Source organism: Bos taurus, chromosome 20 (genome assembly GCF_002263795.3).
Source record: "Bos taurus isolate L1 Dominette 01449 registration number 42190680 breed Hereford chromosome 20, ARS-UCD2.0, whole genome shotgun sequence".
NCBI classification, from domain to species: Eukaryota; Metazoa; Chordata; class Mammalia; order Artiodactyla; family Bovidae; genus Bos; species Bos taurus.
In genome coordinates this window covers 71,606,330-71,625,773 of record NC_037347.1, presented here as the reverse complement: position 1 = coordinate 71,625,773, position 19,444 = coordinate 71,606,330, and the positions used below count along the sequence as shown (strand labels likewise).

At 62.3% G+C, this 19,444-nt stretch overlaps 1 protein-coding gene across 2 annotated transcripts in view; it reads right to left on the bottom strand.

Annotated features, from left to right (window-relative positions):
* Positions 1-18,437, bottom strand: part of SLC9A3 (solute carrier family 9 member A3) — a 38,151-nt gene extending 19,714 nt beyond the window's left edge. The window contains exon 1 of one of the 2 annotated variants that reach the window (XM_059878675.1): positions 18,106-18,437. In XM_059878675.1, the coding sequence (XP_059734658.1) occupies positions 18,106-18,322 (217 nt within the window). In that variant the 5' untranslated portion in view covers positions 18,323-18,437. The remainder of the gene's footprint in view (positions 1-18,105) is intronic. The other variant, NM_001192154.2, reaches the window with a different exon arrangement.
* Between the last annotated feature and the right edge of the window lie 1,007 nt (positions 18,438-19,444).

Here is a 19,444-nt window from a genome sequence, read left to right as displayed (position 1 = left end):
TGACACACATACGCACACATACACAAACCCACACACATACACACACATAGACATGCACACACACACTACACACATGCACGTATACACACCACAGACACATACGTACATATACACACGCGCGCACACACACACACAATGTGGACGGATGGGCATGCCATTCCAATTTCTGTGCCCATCGACACTGGATACGCGCCTCTGAGCAAGGCAGGGCCGGCTAAGCGCTCATCTGTGTCCTGAACAGACACCTGCCTCACAGTGGGAGGCACACCTGTCCCTCATCCCAGGCAGGTGGGAAAGGGCATCTCCCGGAGATTTAATCTGACTGTCTCATTGTGAGTGAGGCTGAGTGTCTGATCTCATTTGGGAGACATTTCTTCCTATTCTGTGACCCGTGTATCGTGGCCTTTGCTACTGTTACTGAGTTATCAGCCTTTTCTTATCAACAGGTGGCTCTTCACGCACGTGCACGGGTGCATTTTCACTTTCAAAGGTCAGTACAGTTTAGTTCAGTCAGTCGTGTCCAACTCTTTGCGACCCCATGGACTGCAGCACGCCAGGCCTCCCTGTCCATTGCCAACTCCTGGAGCTTTCTCAGACTCATGTCCATTGAGTGAGTGGTGATGCCATGCAACCATCTCGTCCTCTGTCGTCCCCTTCTCACCTTCAGTCCTTCCCAGCATCAGGGTCTTTTCCAGTGTATGTAGTTTATTTCTAGGATCTCACTGCATTCGCTCTTCTCCAGTCTTTACTTTCGTCACTGTGACACTGTCTCAGTGTGAGCTTCTGCCCTACTGTGTCTGTGATGTCAAAACCCACGGGACCTTTCCCGTTTCTCGCTGATGTTTTTCTCCAGGAGAGCCCTCCATCCCCTGCTCCCGCTCCCACCCCATCACGTGGCTCTGTCCGCCCCACTGCCCCCAACAGCAGGAGGCCGCCCTGAGGCAGGCTTGCTGCCATGTGGTCCACAGCCCATGCCTGGAGCTAGCGATCGGGGCAGACAGGGCTGTCCCTCCCTGTGGTCTGAGGGCTCCAGTGTATGGTTGGCCCCTGGTTCCCAGTTGGTCTTTCTGGTCTTGGGGAGGGGGAAGCAACAGTCCGTGGGGTGGGTGTGGGGCTCCTGTTCTCTGTCCTTGCCTGTAGCTCTGGGTCTCTGCATGATGGGAATTCCTTGCGAGCAATCCTCCAACCCGGCAGTCAGGCTGCGGGTGGCGCTCCCCTTCTCCCGTGACCACCAGACGGCAGTCTGCATGGTAATGAGCTAATTAAGCTGAAGACTTGATTGATTTTAAATGGCAATTTGTGAGTGGCTCAGCCATTAAGCCCATAATGGGTGTTTTAGAAGCTAGTGGGCCAAGCTCCAAGCGCCCTGGGCCAGCACACCTGCTGTGGCCAGCCCAGAGATGCTGTCCACCCACCAGGAGGGTGGCCGCTCCCTGTGGGGTCGTGTTCCCGTGGGCCAGACCCTCCCTTCAGCCTTGGCTTGAGTGTGGTTAGGACAGACACTCCTGCCACAGCTTCCGTGAGATGACTGGGATGACCGGCGGCCAGAGCACCTGCTGGGCCCTCTCCTTCCCGCCTCTGAGGCCCCAGGTGGCTGGGTCTCCTGGGGAAGCCGGGAGGATGGTGGGGGAGTCGCGGGATTGCCACTTGCTCCTCCCCGCCGCCTCCCAGCACCCTGGTTTGCACTGGGGGGACCTGAGGGGGGCCTGGTGTCCAAGGGCCCAATCACCCTCCTAACCTTCATCTCCTTTACTCTGAAGACAGAAGGGCCCACAAAGCAAGTCAGAGCAGTGAACTTGGCACCTCGAGCCACACCACTGCGCAGTCTCCGTGTCCAGCACCCCAGAGCCTGGGCGGAGGACATGGAGCCGGGCCATGGACACAGAGGGCCCTTGTCCCAGGGGAGTGCCCTGGGAAGCGAGTGTTGGGGGCAGCCTTTCCCATCAGAGCCGAGTTTGCCAGGAAGCCCACTGGCTGGGAGGACAGAGACCACCCAAGGTTTCCAGGACTCAAGCACCTCGCGTGTCAAGGGCCAACATGGGGCCCGAGTGTGCGTCCACTGTGGGGCCAGGGCCAGGTCGAGACCCACAGGCCACTTCATGGGCAGGAGCTATGGGGGTGGCCAGGACCACGCAGAGCACTGGTGCCCGAGGGAGACAGGACGGCTCTCTGTGCAGGACAGACCGGGGGCCTCGTGGAGGCTGGTCCCCAGGAACTGTGTGAGGCTGGCCTGGGGCAGCCTGGCCTTCCACAGGGACCTCCCAGCCCACAGGTCACTGACGGCGGAGGCCTGGCAAGTTACAGCTAATTGAGCTCAGCCACGCGATGGTCACAGCACGGGACACGTGCCTCGACCTGTAATTACAACCCTCGGACTGATGTTAAAGGTCAGAGGCACCCGCGCCAGCCAGCCATTCTGGAGGGGCCCCCGAGTAGGGCAGGCGCTGGGAAGTTACTGCCAACCATCTTCACACCCCCTTGGATCGTGGCCTGGGACCTCAGGCCTGGGTTCAGGCTGTCCGAGGCCACCGCCCCCAGGATCTCTCAGCAGATTCAGCTGAGTCCACGCAATGCAGAGGCACGGTAAATCCCTTGGTTTTACTTTAACGTGTACATCCAGACCTGCTTCAGAGCAGCCAAACAGTGCAACGCTTCCAGAGAGAAGGGTGGGAGGCCTGGGGCTCTGCCTGCTCCAGGGGACAAGCAGGTCCACATGGGACCTCAGGCAAAAACACACAGACATACACACAGGACACAGACACATGGGGACACACAGACACATTCAGGGAAACCCAGACATAGGGACACCCAGATAAACACCCAGGGACACACACACTCAGGGATATCCAGACATGCACACAGAGACACTCAGACACAAGGACACCCAGACATATACACAGGGACACCCCCCACACACACACATGCAGTGACCCAAACCCACACAGGCCCCAGTTCTGACTCTCCAGTCCTCTCTACAGCCATGCTGTGGTCTCCCTGAGGCCCCTTTCTGGACAGACACTGGCCCAAGGACCCTCATTCTGTCTTCAGAGGCATCCACCCAGATGCCGTCCCCTACAGAGCAGGCAGCAACCACATGGCAGTGTGACTGATGATGTCACATATAATTATACACACTCAGAATCAGTTCAGTCACTCAGTCATGTCCGACTCTTTGTGACCCCATGGACTGCTGCACTCCAGGCCTCCCTGTCCATCACTAACTCCCCGAGTTTGCTCAAACTCATGTCCATTGAGCCAGTGATGCCATCCAACCATCCCATCCTCTGTCGTCCCCTTCTCCTCCTGCCCTCAATCTTTCCCAGCATCAGGGTCTTTTTCAATGAGTCAGTCAGTTCTTCGCATCAGGTGGCCAAAGTATTGGAGTTTCAGCTTCAACACCAGTCCTTCCAATGAATTCAGGACTGATTTCCTTTAGGATTGACTGATTGGATTCCTTGCAGTGCAAGGGACTCTCAGGAGTCTTCTCCAGCACCATATTAAAAGTAATAACAGTGTTTTCAAATGAAGCCACGCGTGAGCAGCCTTGTCTCTGCCCACAGGTGGGTCTGCAGCCAGCAGCCCCTCTCCACAAGCTGCACCTTCTCCCCAAGAGCCCTCTCGCCCGTCTTCCGCGTCAGTCTACTCTACGAGCTCCACATACAGAGGCGCACACGTGAGCTCTGCTTTCACATGATTTCACGACTGGCTCTAACGTGGAGTTTGTGACAGTTACACCTCACGGCACCAACCGAGCCGCTCCCATTGTCCCAGCAAAGGAACCACTGTCAAGAGTTGTCTAGCCATCTGTGCCCTGGTTAATGACTATGAGGTCTGGAATAAACACCCACAACACTGAAGAGAGCCCAAAGACAGAAACCAGAGGGACCTACGCTTTGAGGAAGAGACCAGCACGAATCAATTTCCATGTTTCCTTATGGCTGTTTTCCAAAGGGCAGGTCTTACTGGGGGTCATGCAGAGTAGCCGACACTCAAACAGAAGCCTATAGCCTGACTGGATTGAAAAATCAGAGCTCAGGGTGATCACAGTAACTGAAAAGGGAGGAGGCAGATCCCAGAAAGGAAAGAGCTTGACAGGCCAAACCCCAAATTCTGTATGAACTCTTGAAATATCTGGCTGACCCTTGAATCACACACAAGAGGCAGGTCCTGAGATGCCTGCAGAAGCTAAAAATCCAGAGATTTCAGCTATTGTCACCACAGGGAGACACACTTGGAGTTTCAGCCCAGTCTTGGCAAAATAACAGTGACCAACAGCAACCACAAAAATCAGTGCTCTCCAGAAGAGCTAACAGGATAGAGTCTCTACAGTGCCTCAGTTACGTGTCCTGGAAACCATGCAAAAGCACTAGACATGTGAGGAAATGGAAACAGGACCCACAAACCAGTGGAGACCTCAAGGTGACCCAGACGTTGCTAAATCCTTGTAGCAGACAAGGATTTAAAAAGCTATTGCAACCATGCTCAAGGATGTAAAGGAAAATATATTTGTAATGAATTAACAAAGAGTCAATCTCAGCAGTGGAATAGAATAGGATTTGGTTTTTTTTCTTTTCTTTTTTCCTAAAAGAGCCAGATAGTAAATTGTTTAGGTTTGTGGGCTATACATTCTGATTTTCAATTACTCAATTTGTCACTGTAGCACAAAAACAGCCATGACATGCATGAACAGACAGACACCATTGTGCTCCTATTGACACAAACAGTCAGCCAGCCCATGGGTGTAATCTGCTGGCCCTTGAAATAGAATATATCTAAAAGAACCAAATTGCAACTCTAGAACTGAAGAATTCAATATCTGATACAAAAAAAGTCAACAGGTAAGCTTAAAAGCAAATAGAGACAACAGTAGAAATTTCCCAAAGTACAAAGAAAAAGATAAAAAGTGGACAGAGCCTCAGTGGTGTGTGTGATGCTAACAGAAGATACAGCATGTGTAAAGTTGGGCCCCTAGAAAGAGGAGAGGGAAAATGGGGTAGAAAAATCTGAAGAAATGACAAGCAAAAGTGTCCCTGATTTGATGAAAAATATAAACTCAGAGACTTGAGAAATACTTCAGATTAGATGATTTCTACTGATCTGTCTTCCAGTGAAGCTGGAGCAGGTGTGAGGAAAAACTAGGGTGCAGGGCAGGTAAGCTTGAGGGACCAGGGCCTCAGAAGAGGGGGTTGAGTAGCTGCTCCAGCTGGGCCCCAAGCCGGGAGCCATGGCAGAGGCCCAGGTGCAGACGGGTCATGCAGACAGTCACAGGGCGTGCTTGCTGGAGTAGCTGATGATCAGGTCACTGAGACCTCACTCCACAAAAGGATTCACTGAACACGAGCTATGACAGGCACACACCAGCAAAAACAGCCAAGGCAGGAAGAAGTAAGGTTTCCATCAGGGTCACACAGACCCCAGCACCACACAAACCCTCTCTGCACGAGATGTAAAAAGGGCCCAGAATGGCATGTACTCAGTGACTCTGCTATTATAGAATGAGGAAGCTAGAGGCTGGTGGCCCTGGAGGCCAAACAAACCAGAAAAGGCATTTTTTACAGTTCTACGATTCAAGAACAGAAAGTGAATTACATCACAGGGAGCCATCGTGGGAGGAGACAAGCCAACCTCAGTGGGGCTGGTGGTTGGCTTGGAGACTGAGGGTAACAATCAGATTTGCCTTGAAGTCCACTGGAGCCAGGACACAGGACACTTCACTTTGCTGGGGGAGGAGCGGGAGGAGGGGGTGGTGCTGGGCTTGGAGAATCTGCAAACATTTCCTGTAGGGGAGCAGGACTACATCTCATTGCCCTTTACCATCTGAGCCACCAGGGAAGCCCTCCATCGACCTTTATACTTTCATGTGAAAAATTTCAGCAAGGTGTTTTCTCCAAGGACATGTTTTCTGCAGATAAAGTGTGTGGTCAATGTTCCAAGGTGTCATAAACCATGCCTGCCGTTCACGTGGCGGCTCTGTCGCTGCAGCCACCACTATCAAGGTGCTCCCAGCATGGCCCCCAAAGCCAGGACTTTGTCATGGGCCACTGCCCGGAGCCAGAGCAGCAGGAAGCCGTGGGACTATCGATTTCTGATATGGACATCGCGCTGCAGAGGGCAAAGGGTTCCCAAGGCAGGGAGGCCATCAGAGGACCCCACATGGGCACCAGGTCATGAGAGAAGCTGGAATGAGAAGCTGGTTCTCATCCCCGGAGGAGAACAGTACTGCCAACACCCTCACTGGGACCACTCTGCACCCCCAGCACGCAGGAGGCTGAGGACCAAGTGCAGCAGCTGCCCCAGGACCCTTCCCTGGATGCTGCCCCTCCCACCAACGCTTCCCCCCGCTGGTCCCCAGGACCCCCCATGGCCCCCCACCCACCACTGCTGGCCCCCAGGGGCCCCCATGGCCCCCCTGCTGGGGCTGCTCAATGGAGCCCCACCTGCCTGAGGGATCAAGAGTCAGGGTTTCTGCACATTCGAGTGCTTTCTGTTCTGAGGTCACTAGCACGTTACTGTTTTATCCCTTGTAGACTAGGTTTCCTCATCATATGAGGATAAGGCTAGACCTTTCTGGGCGGCCATAATGATGAAAGTCAGATTCCTGCAAGGAAGGTGGATTAACGCTTCTTTCCCAAGCCAGGAAAAAATAAAAGGGCGATGGTGTCATTTATTTTCTTTATACTTAGATTTTTGGTGGGGCCAGCAGGAAGGAGGGACCTGAAAATGCTGGCATCCCAGCCCTTGACCCACGCAGCCCACAGGCTCCCACTGGGCCCCGTGAGGTCTGGCCGCCCGCGGGCAAGAACAGCCCACTGGCCGCCGCTGGGGGTGGGGATGGGAGGTCTGGGGCCCGAAAGCCAGTGGCCGGATGACGTGAGGAAACCTGCGGGAAAAAGAGCCTCAACCTCGACCAAAAAGTGCGTTCAGCGATTACAAACCTTTTGTTAAATATGAGAAAATACTGGAGCAGAAACTGAAGACTCAACGGAGGAGCTGGAGGATGAAGCTAGAGGTTTCTCAGGAGACAGAGGACGAAGACAGAGGAACCAGCGCAGCGGAGGAAATTCAAGAGGAGAAGGCGCACACGTTCTCTCAGAGGAGCTGGCGGGAGGTTGCCGCGGGCTCCGGGTGACCTGCCCACAGGGGCCCCGCACCGCGAGGCAGACACGTGCCCCTGAAGCGCACCATTGCCGGGGGGCGGGGGTCCCCAGCGTGAACCCCGTGGGTCACAGGCTGCTGGGGGCGGTCAGTGTCACCTCCACTGCACAGCCAGGCCCTGAGCAGTGGGAGAGTCGCGTCTGTGGAGAATGAGTCCACACAAAGGGGTCTCCCCAAGGCCGAAGGCATGGAGTGCCAGGTGAGGTGCCAGTGGAGGGCAGAGGCTGAGAGCAGGTGCTGGCCTTGCAGAAGGCTCGAAGCAGCGAGCAGGGGGCTGGAGGCCAGCAGCCTGGGTCGGGGAGAGGGGGGCATAAATAGGACATTCAGTGTCAATTCGGAGGAAACTGCACCGCTGACCCCGGACGGCACCGGCTTCAGGAAAAGGGACGGGCCCACAGGGGCCAGAACAGCGCACGTGCTGCCCCCATGGCCACCTTCTGTGTCCCCAAGCGCGCGGGCTGAAGTCTGTGCCGCAAGCCTCCTCTGGAGGGGGTGGGGGGGTTCGGCTCCGCTCGGCAGGACAGGGGCGAGAGGGTTTCCAGGGGAGACGGTCCCCTGAGGCCCAGACCAGAGTCCACGCCTGCCGCCCGACCCTGGACTTCCCTGCCCGGACAAGACGCCGGAGGCTGTGGCCCCCGCCCCGCACACACCTCAAGGGCCGCGACGGGAGGGGGGCCGGAGCGCGGACCAGGGCGTGGCCGTGGGCCGAGGACCTTGCTCCCGGACGGTGCGTCTCGTTTAACTTTAACTGCCCGCGCGCGGTAAGGCTGGGGCCGTGCGGATGTGGCTGACAACAGCCAACCCTGGCCCCGCGGCTCCCGGAGGCGGGCGGGGGCGGTGATGCAGGGGTCCCACGCGCCCCGGGCAGCCCGCCCTCGGACGCGGGCACCGCGGCGGTGGGCGCAGGGCCAAGCTCCTCCAGGGACAGAGCGCGGGGCTGGCCCCCCGCCGGCCCCCCGCCGGCCCCCTCCCTCGGGCCCGCCTCCGTCCGCGCGGAGATGTGGGTTAGGCTCCGACGCGTCATATCCGCCTCCAGAGAAGTTCCGCGCGTTGGCACCCAAAGGGGCCCCGGGGAAAACGGGGTCCCCATGGAAAGCCTCGGGGTGCCTCTCACAGCCAGTCCCCTGGGTGCCCTCTGGGGCGCTGCAGAGACCAGGGCAGGGGTCCCCACCCCCCCGCACCAGCTGGACGCCGCGGTGGGGCGGGGCGGGGGAGATGTTGGGAAGAGGGTCCCAGAGCTCCGGGGCAGGAGCCCAGGACTTGAACCCTCTCCCCTGGTCTGTTGAGAAAGCTGGGCCTTGTCCTTGGGCGGCCGCCATGCACGCCCACCCTGCACCTTCCCGTGCGCCCTGCGCGAGCACCCCGGGGAAGGCAGAGGGGTGCTGGGCCGGGAAGGCCTCTGGACCCCCTGCGCAGGCCGGACTCGGAGCTGAGAGCGCCCGACCTGCAAAGCGTTCTTGGTTCTGTCGAGTTAATGAGTAAAAGCTCTCCACAAGGGGTGCCACATTCTCCATCCCAGGGCCTGCCAGGAAAAACCAGCCTCCTTTCCAGCTTGTCCTCTGAAGGTAGGGTGTTGGGGGCTGGGGGACGGCTGGACGTGGGGGCGTGTCCACAGGCCCCACCTCACAGGCTCACCCCTGAGGCCTGCTCACTAACTCTACTTTTAAATGGCAGTCAGCTGACCCCTCCCCCAGATCCTAGCAACAGGGTACCGGAGACCCCAGCACGGAGAGGGTCACTAGTAGTTGGGGTTTGAGGTGCCCCCGCGTGGGGCTGACGCGGGTCCACAGAGGTCACTCCTCACCTGGCTGGCTCCATGCAACACCCTCTCCAGCCACAGACTCAGTAGGTGAAAGCCAGCGCCCTGATGGGGCCGCTAAACCATCCCCACCCCCACCAGGGGGGCTGGAGCTGCAGGGACAGGTGTGGAGGCAGGAGTGCCCGGCCCCCCCTTATACGCACTGGAGGGCCCTGGCCCTGTCCTGGCCGCCACTGTGAGGTCCTGCCTCCCACCACTGACCTCAGACTTAGTGTCTGGAGTCATTGTGTCTGTTTTGGCATTTTCATTTTCATTCAGCCATTATTTGTTGAACTCTTATTAAGCTGGGCGCTGTGCAGGGTGACTACGAGTTCACGGAATGTCCACCAGGCACCTTCTAAGCACCTGTTAAGATGCTGGACCTGGCCGTGTCCCCACCGAGGAGGCTGAAGTTGACAGTGGACGGTGCAGATGGGACCAGCTGCCCTGTAGCCCGAGGCAGGTGCATCACGGCCTCAGACTGCCTTCGGCTTCTGGAAAGCCGGTGAGACCCCTGGTTCTCAGGCCAGTCCCAACACCCCACATCAGAGCTTCTGGGGTAAAAGGGGACAGCAGCTTGCCTGCAGCAAGGCCTCTTCCTGTCACAAGGCCTCTTACGCGCAGTGACAGCCCAGGCAGGAGCCAGGCGTGGGGAGCCCTGCAGAGCCTCAAGTCCTGTGAGGCTGAAGGCAGCCTCCAGGAACTCAGCCCAGCCGTGCCTGCTCAAGGCAGTGCCCACTGCCCGCCCCGAAGCCCTGTGAGCCTGGAGCCCCACGAGCCCGGGCCTGGCCCCAGCCTCACCCCAGAAGCTCTGATGTGAACTGTTGGAACTGGCCTGAGAACCAGGGGTCTCACCAGCTTCCCAGAAGCCGAAGGCAGTCTGAGGCCATGACACATCTGCCCGGGGCTGCTGGGTGGCCGGTCCCGAATGAACCGTCAAGGAAGGAGCAGGAGGACGGCTTTGCCACCTCGGGGTGTGGAAGGGGCGGCAGGCACACTTGATGTTCCTGGGCTCACCCCGCTTGGCCCCCGAGTCCCTGCAGGTGTGGCCAGGGTAGGACATGGGCTCCCGGGAGCCTCCGTCCGAACTGGCTCTGCAAAGCAGCTGGAGGCAGATGGACCCCCACCCCGCCCGCAGGCAGAGCGACAGCAGGCCTGACTCTGTGCAGGGCCCTGCAGCGCCCCCGGGCACAAGGCCTTATGTCCCCCACTCTCTGGCTACAGGAAGCAGCCTTCATTCTGCCTCCATGACCTTCCCTGAGTTCTAAGGGGCAGATTCAAGCAGTTGTTCATTAGGGAAGGGAGGGGATAGAGACCAGGGAGGGACAATCAAGAGCAGCCTTGGGGCAAGGTCCTGTTTTCCCATCAAGGGACACACACCGGCGTCTCTGAGCCATTCTGCAGATACGGAAACCCCTCCAGGTGGGAGCATTAATGATTAACTATATGCTGCCTGCAAGCATGCAGACCCCAGACCAGTCGGACCTGAAGGCTGACGATGTGAACTCCTACTTAGCTCACCACCCACCCATCAGAAGAATGTCCATGAGCTGATCACGCCCTCTGAACAATTACTGTGAAACGTGTCACTGTCCTCCCCAGTGGGGACACATGGCTTTGGGAGCAGGAGCCCATGGTAGACCCCTTTGCCTGGCAAAGCGATAAAGCTCTCCTTTTCTACTTCATCCCAGACTCTGAGATTCGATTGAGCTCTGGTGCCGGGAAAAGCTAAGTCTTCGACATCAGCTCTGGGGTCCTGCCCTTGGAGGGGGTGTCCGGTAACTACTCCGGCTGGAAAGGCCTCTGTGAGCCCAGTACACAACTCTCGGGAGCCAAGCATCCTTCCCCTGCCTTCCCCCCACAACAGGCTCCTTGCAGCAGCCCTCCCTGAGGGCCAGCTTCTCCTGCTGCAGGGAGGTGCTTCATGTCCAGGCCAGTGCTCCTGACTGTGTTGGGGTATGTGCGTGCGTGCTAAGTTGCTTCAGTCGTGTCTGACTCTTTTCAGCCCCATGGACTGTAGCCCGCCAGGCTCCCCTGTCCGTGGGATTCTCCAGGCAAGAATACTGGAGTGGGTAGCTATTCCCTCCTCCAGGGGACCTTCCCCACCCAGGGACTGAACCCGTGTCTCCTGTGACTCCTGCATGGCAGGTGGATTCTTTTCCGCTGAGCCACCGGGGCCTGGGGCCGAAAGCAATGCAAGCACGCACCAGAGCCCGAGCCAGTCTCACACCTCTCTCGGACACTGGCAGGGAGAGCTGGGACCCAGAGGCACATGAGGGGACCTCAGGTCCCCAGGTCCACGGCCACACGGAAGCTAGATCTGAGCTGGTGCCACGGGTGAAACTCTCAACCCACGGGCATGAGTACATGGCCCCGGGGTGGCCCTGTCCAGCCGGGCCACGTCGAGCAGGAGCGGGGGCTGAGCTGCACCACGCCCCCTCCGTGCTAGGGCCACGTTCTAGCAGAGTGGCTGTGGAGGCTGAGGGCCCGTGTCCACTCCGGCCCGATGTCCAGGCTCGCTAAATCTGAGAAGGAGCAGAGCCCTGTGAGCTGGTGGCCCCTCACCCTTCTCCTTGTCCCGAAAGCTGCTGGAGACAGACGTTTCCAGCTTCCATGTCCTGCCTCTCTTTCCCGGCTGAGAGCTCACAACTGGCTGGACTTCGGCAGGGTATCTCTGCAGGTGGCGAGCTCCCTGGAGCTTCCCGACTTATCCAGGAGGAAAGGGAGCCTGCCCCGCCCTCCTCCGCGAGCCCACACCCAGCCTCCCCTGCCCGGGCCACGTCTGCGCCTGAAGCACAGAGTCTGACTGGGGCCTGGCCCACCGGGCTCAAGGCCGCCCCGAGGCCATGCCCCCAGCCTGTCCCCTTCCCCACTGACGCCCCGCAGGCTCCCCGGGCCCTGCCGGCCATCCCTCTCAGCAACGCTCTGCTCCCTGGTTGGCGTCTTCGCCCGAACCACCTTCCCCAGCCCCTCTCGCTTTGCCAGCCCCACCCTTTGCGGCCCGTCTTGACTGTCCCCCAGACAGGAAGCCTGCACCCTGGCCACCACCTGACCCCTCAGCCTGGACTCTGAACCCCGTGTCCAGCGAGCCCCAGGGCCTCTCCATTCTTTCCAGAACGGGCACGTAAACGCTTGGCCTGCAGGTGTGGACTTGAGACACAGCAGTCCCAAGGACAGACCCCACGACCTTGAGGCACCACCCGGGGCCTCAGCCCTGGCTCCACAGGCCGGTCAGACTGGCAGAGGTGAGATGGACCTCACCCCGCCCCAGGGCACCAGGGGCCTGGAGGCCAGAACGCGCCCCCGACAGCCACCTCAGGGCCTTCGCAAGACCCTGGAGCCACCTGAGGGCCACCTGGACCCTGGGCCACCTCAGGGCCACCTGGACCCTGGGCCACCTCAGGGCCACCTGGACCCTGGGCCACCTGAGGGCCACCTGGACCCTGGGCCACCTCAGGGCCACCTGGACCCTGGGCCACCTGAGGGCCACCTGGACCCTGGGCCACCTCAGGGCCACCTGGACCCTGGGCCACCTGAGGGCCACCTGGACCCTGGGCCACCTGAGGGCCACCTGGACCCTGGGCCACCTCAGGGCCACCTGGACCCTGGGCCACCTCAGGGCCACCTGGACCCTGGGCCACCTCAGGCCCACCTGGACCCTGGAGCCACCTGAGGGCCACCTGGACCCTGGGCCACCTCAGGGCCACCTGGACCCTGGGCCACCTCAGGCCCACCTGGACCCTGGAGGCGCCCACCAGCCACGGGCTCTCTCCTGCCCAGGCCCCTGCCCGCCCTCCCTGCCCTCGCTGGCACATGGTGCCAGGTCCCGCGGCTGTCGCCTGCCCCTGGGGACTGACGCACTCTGAGGGAGGTCTGCTCTGTCTTATCGGAAGCCGTGGCACCACCAGGCACGTGGCAGCATTAGTGTTGGCAAAATGACTGTTAAACGAGCGCCAGGAGCTACAGCTGCAGAGAATCCAGCGCGTCGGCCTCAGCGATAAACAAACGCTCAGGCCCAGAGGTCATCACTGCGCGTGCACCCGGCCAGGATTCGCACGGGGGCGCGTGAGCTGGCCGTGCAGACGCTCTGGCCCGCGCGTCTGAGCCTGTGGGTCTGCTCTGTCCAGTCTTGTGCCAGAAGGCAGGACTGGGTGTGAATGCACAGAATTTCAGCTCGTGGGAGAGCTGCTATGGGCCAGGCCTCAGGGGTGAGCTGCCCCCGCCGCAGAACCCCAGAGCCCCGCCACGCCCACGGGGCTCTGAGTAGGTCCAGCCTCGCGAGCCCGCCAGGTGGTCGCCGGATGCACGCCTCACGGGAGGCTGTGTGATAATTCGGTTCAGAATTTGAGGAGCTTCAGGAGCCTCTTGCTGGGCCAGCTCCTGGAGGGTTTGCTGTGTCTGTCCCTTCACTGTCCAGTGCTATCCGGCCAAGCACACGTGTCCGCGGAGACCTACAGGAGCAGGGCCGGGCGGGCTGGCCTCCAGACCTGGGGCTCTGTGCCGCCTCTACGGGGCTGCCCTGCCTCAGACAGAAGGCCTGGGTGCTGAGGGGTGACCTGAGGGCCCATCTGATGGGTTCTGCAGGCAGGACTGGTGGGGAGAGTGACCTTCGCAGGCCCCTGGGTTCCCCTGGCACCCCTCTGACCCCCCGCCCTGAACAGATAGAGGGAGACAGACTTCCCAGCATGAGAGGGGGTGGAGCAGGGACAGGAGACCATGGGCAGGGTCGGCGAGGGGGGTTTGGATGGAGCAGGCGCAGGTGTGTAGCCACCCTGGCGAAGCGGGTTTCTCTCAGGAGTGCACCCAGGCCACCCCCAAGGCTTCCTGGTGCAGGGGCGGGGCCCCCAGCTGAGCCCCCCTCAGCCCAGGGAGGACCCCACAGCCTGGGCCCCAGTGCGGGGAAGTCAGTCCCCGGGCCCAGCAGGGGCGGAGACAGAGGAGCCCCTTCCCTGAGGGATGGCGGGGTGCGTGGAGGAGGGCCCAGGGGAGCTGGCCCTGGCTTGCGGGGACCCTGGCTGCTCCATGCTCCCGCTAAGGGCGCTGGGAGGCTGGGCAGACGATGCGGGGTCCGGTCGGGCATGGGGCCGGGAGGGCCCAGCAGAGGGGTCAGCAAGCTTGGGCCCCTGTCTTATCGTCCCTGTGGTTCTCTCGGACGCCTTTGTGGGAAGCTGCCAGACAGACGGCTCCCCAGGGCGTCCCATCTGCCGAGCAGGCAGGACCGGGGTGTCAGCACCTCCCAACCTTTGCCCCTCGTCCCCGGGACACTCCAGAGAGACACCTTAGCTCCAAATGCCGATTGTTTTACAGCCACAGTAATTCTCCTGCAGGCGGTTCCTGAGAAGGGAGACTTTACAACTGCAGCATAGGAATGCCGCACCTGTGGCAACTCCAGGGAGCGGCCCTGATCCCAGGCCTTGGCCAAAGGGCCTTGATCCATCTGTCCTGCCAGGCTGGGGTCCACTAGGGCCCACGGGCTCGTCTACACCAGGGAGCACCCACCAAGCTGTCCTGCGGCTCACCCAGCCTTTCCCGGTCACCCCTCCTCCAGACCCTCTCACAGACCCCCTCAGGGGTTCGAGGAAAATTCAGTGGGAGCCGCAGGAGGAGGGTGCTCCCACAGGAAAGAGGAACAGGGGCTGGACACAGCAGTGGGGTGCTGATAGGAGCAGGGCCCTCGGCTGTGAGAGCAGAGCCCTCACTACCGCACCACCGGGGAATTCCCACAGGCGCCTGGTTTCGACTCCAGGAGGTCAGCACTGTCCGCCACTCCCCAAAGCCCAGGAGCACGCCTCGGGGCCCGCTCTGGTGCCCAGGGCCCACACCAGCGCCCGGGGGCCACACTGGCACCCAGAGGCCCACACTGGCACCCAGGGGCCCAATTGGTGCCCGGGGCCCACACCAGCGCCCGGGGGCCACACTGGCACCCAGAGGCCCACAATGGCACCCAGGGGCCACACCGGCGCCCGGGGGCCACACTGGCACCCAGGGGCCCACACTGGCACCCAGGGGCCCAATTGGTGCTCGGGGCCCACACCAGCACCCAGGGGCCACACCGGCGCCCGGAGACTGCACTTGAGAGAAACCATGGACATGGCATCCAGTCAGCACAGAGGCCCTGGGTGTCCCAGTGCGGGGGTCTGTGCCCCCTCCCCTGGCAGGGCTGGGCTGGACCACAGTCGCGCTGACCCGATGAGAAGCTGCGGTGACAGTGCTTTCCAGGTGACAGGCACCGGGGCCGGGGGAGCAGAGCCTGGGCGGATGAGGAGCTGTAACCCCAAGGCTGGAGTCCAGCGGGCACACGGACAGGAGAGGGTCTCGCGTCTCCAGGGGCCAGGCTGCTGCGGCCTCTGAGTCCCAGGTCTGGGCGGGGCTGGGTGTGTGTGTGAAGAGGGTCACACCCGAGGCCCCCAGCTACTCCTCAGGGTGCCCAGGGGACCCTTCTGATTAGGAAAGACTCCCCCTGAGCCCCCTGCAGAGCCCCTTCCTCCCAGGCTGGTGAAGAGGGAGGAGGTGACTGAACCCCTTGCAAACCCAGGGGCCGCGTGGGCAGGGCCAAGGCCTCCGAGGACCACCGCGGCTGGGGCCTCCGCCCCTGCCAGCCCCCCACCCAAGCCGCCTCCTCTGAAGCCAGGAGGGCCCATATGCACTCGTCTTCCCTGGAGTGTTTCTGCTGGGGTCGGGGCGGGGGGTGGCTTGGGAGCCGCCCTGAGAGAGGCGGTGGGGAGGGAGGTGGTGAATCCTCGCCTGCCCCTGGGGCTCCTGGCTCAGGAGGAGAAATCACACCTCCCAGCAGCTCTGGCCAAAAGTCAGTGCTGCCCTCACCCCCCGCCCCCCGCCCTGGGAACACCGCGGCCAGGGGGGAGGGCAGGGAAGGGGGATCCTGCCCTCTGCCCACCTCTAGGCCCTGGTTCTGGAAGCTGCCCGGATACCCCATCCCAGGCGGACTCCCACTCAGTGTGGCCCCAGCTTCAGGATCCAGCTCGGTCGATGTGGGCCCACGGAGCATCGGCCCCCAGAGGAGGCGAAGGAGACAGAACGGGAAGAGGAAGAAGGAATCCAGCCTGCTCCGAGGCCCCAGTGGGTCCTGGTCAGTGGCTGCAGACTCAAGACCCCCGGGGAGCACGTCACCCACCCAGGGCCCTGGGCTGGCCGAGAAGGAGGACTTGCCCCCTGCGGGGTCCCCGGGCACATGGGTACTTGGAGGTGGCTGGGTGCGGGTGGGGAGGCCTGGCGGAGCTGCAAGGGGGGGACCAGCTGAGGGGCCAGGAGGGGACAGAGCCGGAAGGAGGGGGCTCTGGAGGTGGGGGTCACAGGACGCCCAGGCGCGGGCCCTGGGGACCCACGGGAGTCAGTGCAGCAGGTCCCGGAGGACGGGGCGAGGCTGGGAGGGGTCTGGGCGTGGGGGGTGGGCCCGGCTTGTGTTCTACGATGAGAAAGCAGGGAGGGGGAGCCACCAAATGCAGGGCAGCGTGGGGGCCCAGGGCGGAGGGCAGTCCCTCCGGTCTCTCTGGGGCCCCCCTCAGTTTCCTTGGCATGCCCACCCAAGCCTCCCCCAACGTCTGCCTCGCGCCCCCTCAAGTGGAACCAGCAGTTCCCCTCAGGTGGAGCTGTTGAAAGGGCAAGGGGTGGGGCAGGAAGACCCCCCTCAAGACTCAGGACGGAGCAGGCTGGAGCAGGCAGCACCCCCCCCCCCCCCCCCCCCCCCCCCGAGAGAAGGTCCCCTCAGGAGGAGTGCCCGGAAGACAGGGGGCAGGCTCTTCCTGGAGAGTAACACCAGCCCTCCACGTGCATGCCCCTCGTCTGGACCGGGGCTGGACTTGCACAGAAAGTTTTGTGCAATTTGCTCCCAGAGGAGCCTCAGGTCAGGGTGCTCCTAGAGCCCCGGGGAGGCTGGACCTGCCCAGCAAGTGACCAGTGTTGGCAGGTTCCCCGAGGCGAAGACATCCAGGGCAGACTTAGCATGTGAGACCATATCCTCTTGCTCACATTTCACTTCTGACATCAGGAACTCCCACAAAAAGCCAGCGAGTGGAGGGCACTCAGGGCCGGGTAGGCATGGCCAGGGAACTGAACAGACATCAGAGTGGTAAGGAAGAGACCAGAGAGCTTGAAGAAATAGAACGACGTGACGGACTTAAAAGGAAGCTGGTTGGCAGAGCGGACACACGCAGGCGAGGCTGAAGCAGAAGCAATCTGTAACCAGCCGCCACCAGGAACCCCCCAAGCCAGGTCCAGAGTCCTCGGACAGACTCTCCCCAGAGCCTGCCCCTCCCATCCTGCTGAGGAGGCCGTGCCCCCCAGACCCCCATTTGGAAACCACTGCTGACCCGTCCCAGTCCCGGCTGTTCTGTGAGTGTGTGGGGGTGTCCTCAGACCCCCCGCCAACAGAGTTTCCCCCGCTTCACTTGCTAAGACACACACGCCATCACATGTCCACCACCCCGGAAGACCCTCCCTGGTGTGGAAACTTTCGTCCTCAGCTGCTCCTGAGAAAGCTGACCTTCCTGTCACCTTGCCTGGAGTTTCCTGCAATTCCCACTTTGCCGGCTCAGTGGAGCAAGTCAAGAGAAGAGCGATCTTTCAGACCAGGATTTTTAATAGAGAAACACTGTCAATGGAAAACTCGCTCCTGTAAATAGGATTTCACTGCACTTCGTGTTGAGTGGCACCGTTTTTCTTTCTGCACTGGGGACGGAGTGCTCCGGCACTGGAAGGCAAGGACATTCCCTCCGTCCTACACTAACCCGGACAAGCCCAACACACAGAAAAGCTGGCTGCCGGAGCCCCAGCGCGGAGTAACCATGGGCGTCTGCGGGCAGAAGCAGCCGGGACTGCGGAGACCGGGGAGCCAGGGACGGGAAGAGGCTGCGCCCGCCCGGCCAGGACCAGGTTACTGTCGGCCACGCGCAACGCGCTCCGGGTCCGGCCAGGCTCGCCGGTCTCTGAGCCTCTGCCTGCGCTACCTGAGTCCCGGGACTGGCCGCTGCGGTCCCCGACCTGACCTCCCGGAAGCCGGCTGAGACGCGCCCCTTCCACAAGGAAGACCGCGGAGCCGGCGGAGCCGGGGAGGAAGGCGGCGCGGACGGCCAGCTGTTCCCTGGGGGCGCAGGAGGGGGCCTGCCGCCGCGCCCGCGGAGCCCCGGGCAGCTTACCGATCTTGGCCAGGCTGGCCACGAGGATCCACAGCGCGATGATGTACGGGTCCTGGACGTGGTGCCATTTGAAGGTGACCACCTGGAAGCCCTGTGTCCCCCCGTGCGCGTCGCCGGGCTCCTCTTCCACGCCCCGCGCTCGCGGCAGCTCGCCCAGCGCCAGCAGCAGCGCCAGCAGGACCCCCCATCCGGGACCCGGAGCCCAGCGCCCCAACATCTCTGTGGTCGCTCAGCGCCTTGTCCGGATGCTCATGACGCGGGAGCCCTGGTGCGCTCGGCGGGACGCTCGCGGGACTCGCGTTGGGCTGCGCGGAGCCGAGCGCGCTCTGGGCGCAGGCTGCTGTCCGGATCCCCGCCCGCCGGGGTGGCCTTTAATCCGGCGGCCCCCTCCCGCCCCGGGGCGGAGCCTTCCCGCCCGCCCCGCGCTCACGCGAGCGCAGACCCAGCCGCCGGCTCGCCGCCAGCCCGCCCGCCGCCGGCGCACACCCACCCGGCCCGGCCGGCCGCCGGTCCCAGCTTCCCACCGGCGCGCCCCCTGCCCCTCATCCGCCGCTCCGTCCTCGCCCCGCGCGCTCCTCCTCCCGCCCTCCTGGGACCCGGGCGGAGGGCGCAGCCTCGCTGGCCGCCTCGCCTTGACGGGGAGGGCAGCGCGGGAGGGGCTGGGGGCGGGGGCCCGGGATACCCCCGGCGGGGTCGGGGCGCGGTGCCTTGGGCGCCCCTCGGCGGCCCTTGACCGGCCTCCAGAGGTGCCCGGGCCGCTGTGGGCACCACTGCGGGCGCTCCTTAGCCCTCCAGGCCGGGCGAGGGGCCCTCCGGAGCCTCCCGGCAGCCTGCCGGGCAAGGGCCAGGCCTCCAGCCACCTGCCGTTGTGTCCGCCTGGAACCTGTGTTTCCTGATGGGAGCCCCCGGGCGACAAACCGGGGCCTCCCCCCAGAGCCTCAGGTGGGCGGAACCAAGCCCCTCTGCCCTCCCCCCGGGGGCTCCCCTCCTCCTTTCTTGAGGGCCCCTCCCTCTGACCTGGGAGCTCCGCGCTGCCCCCCATCCCTGGACCTCCAGTGGAGGGACTCTGGGGCCCTTTCTCCCCCAGGGCTTGGCCAGCTCCACCACCAGGCCTCAGCCCCGGCCAGCCTCTGCTGCCAGCTGGACGGCGCATCTGGCCCGGGAGAGGCACACGCCCCACCCTGTCTCCCAGAGCCCACCACGGCTCCTCTGCCAGTGGTTCCCCCAGCACTCAGAAGCAGGCGCCCACCTCCAGGCCCCCGGCCTCCAATCCCCCAGCCTCCAATCCCCCAGCTTCCAGCTCCCTAGCCTCCAATCCCCCAGCCTCCGGTCCCCCGGC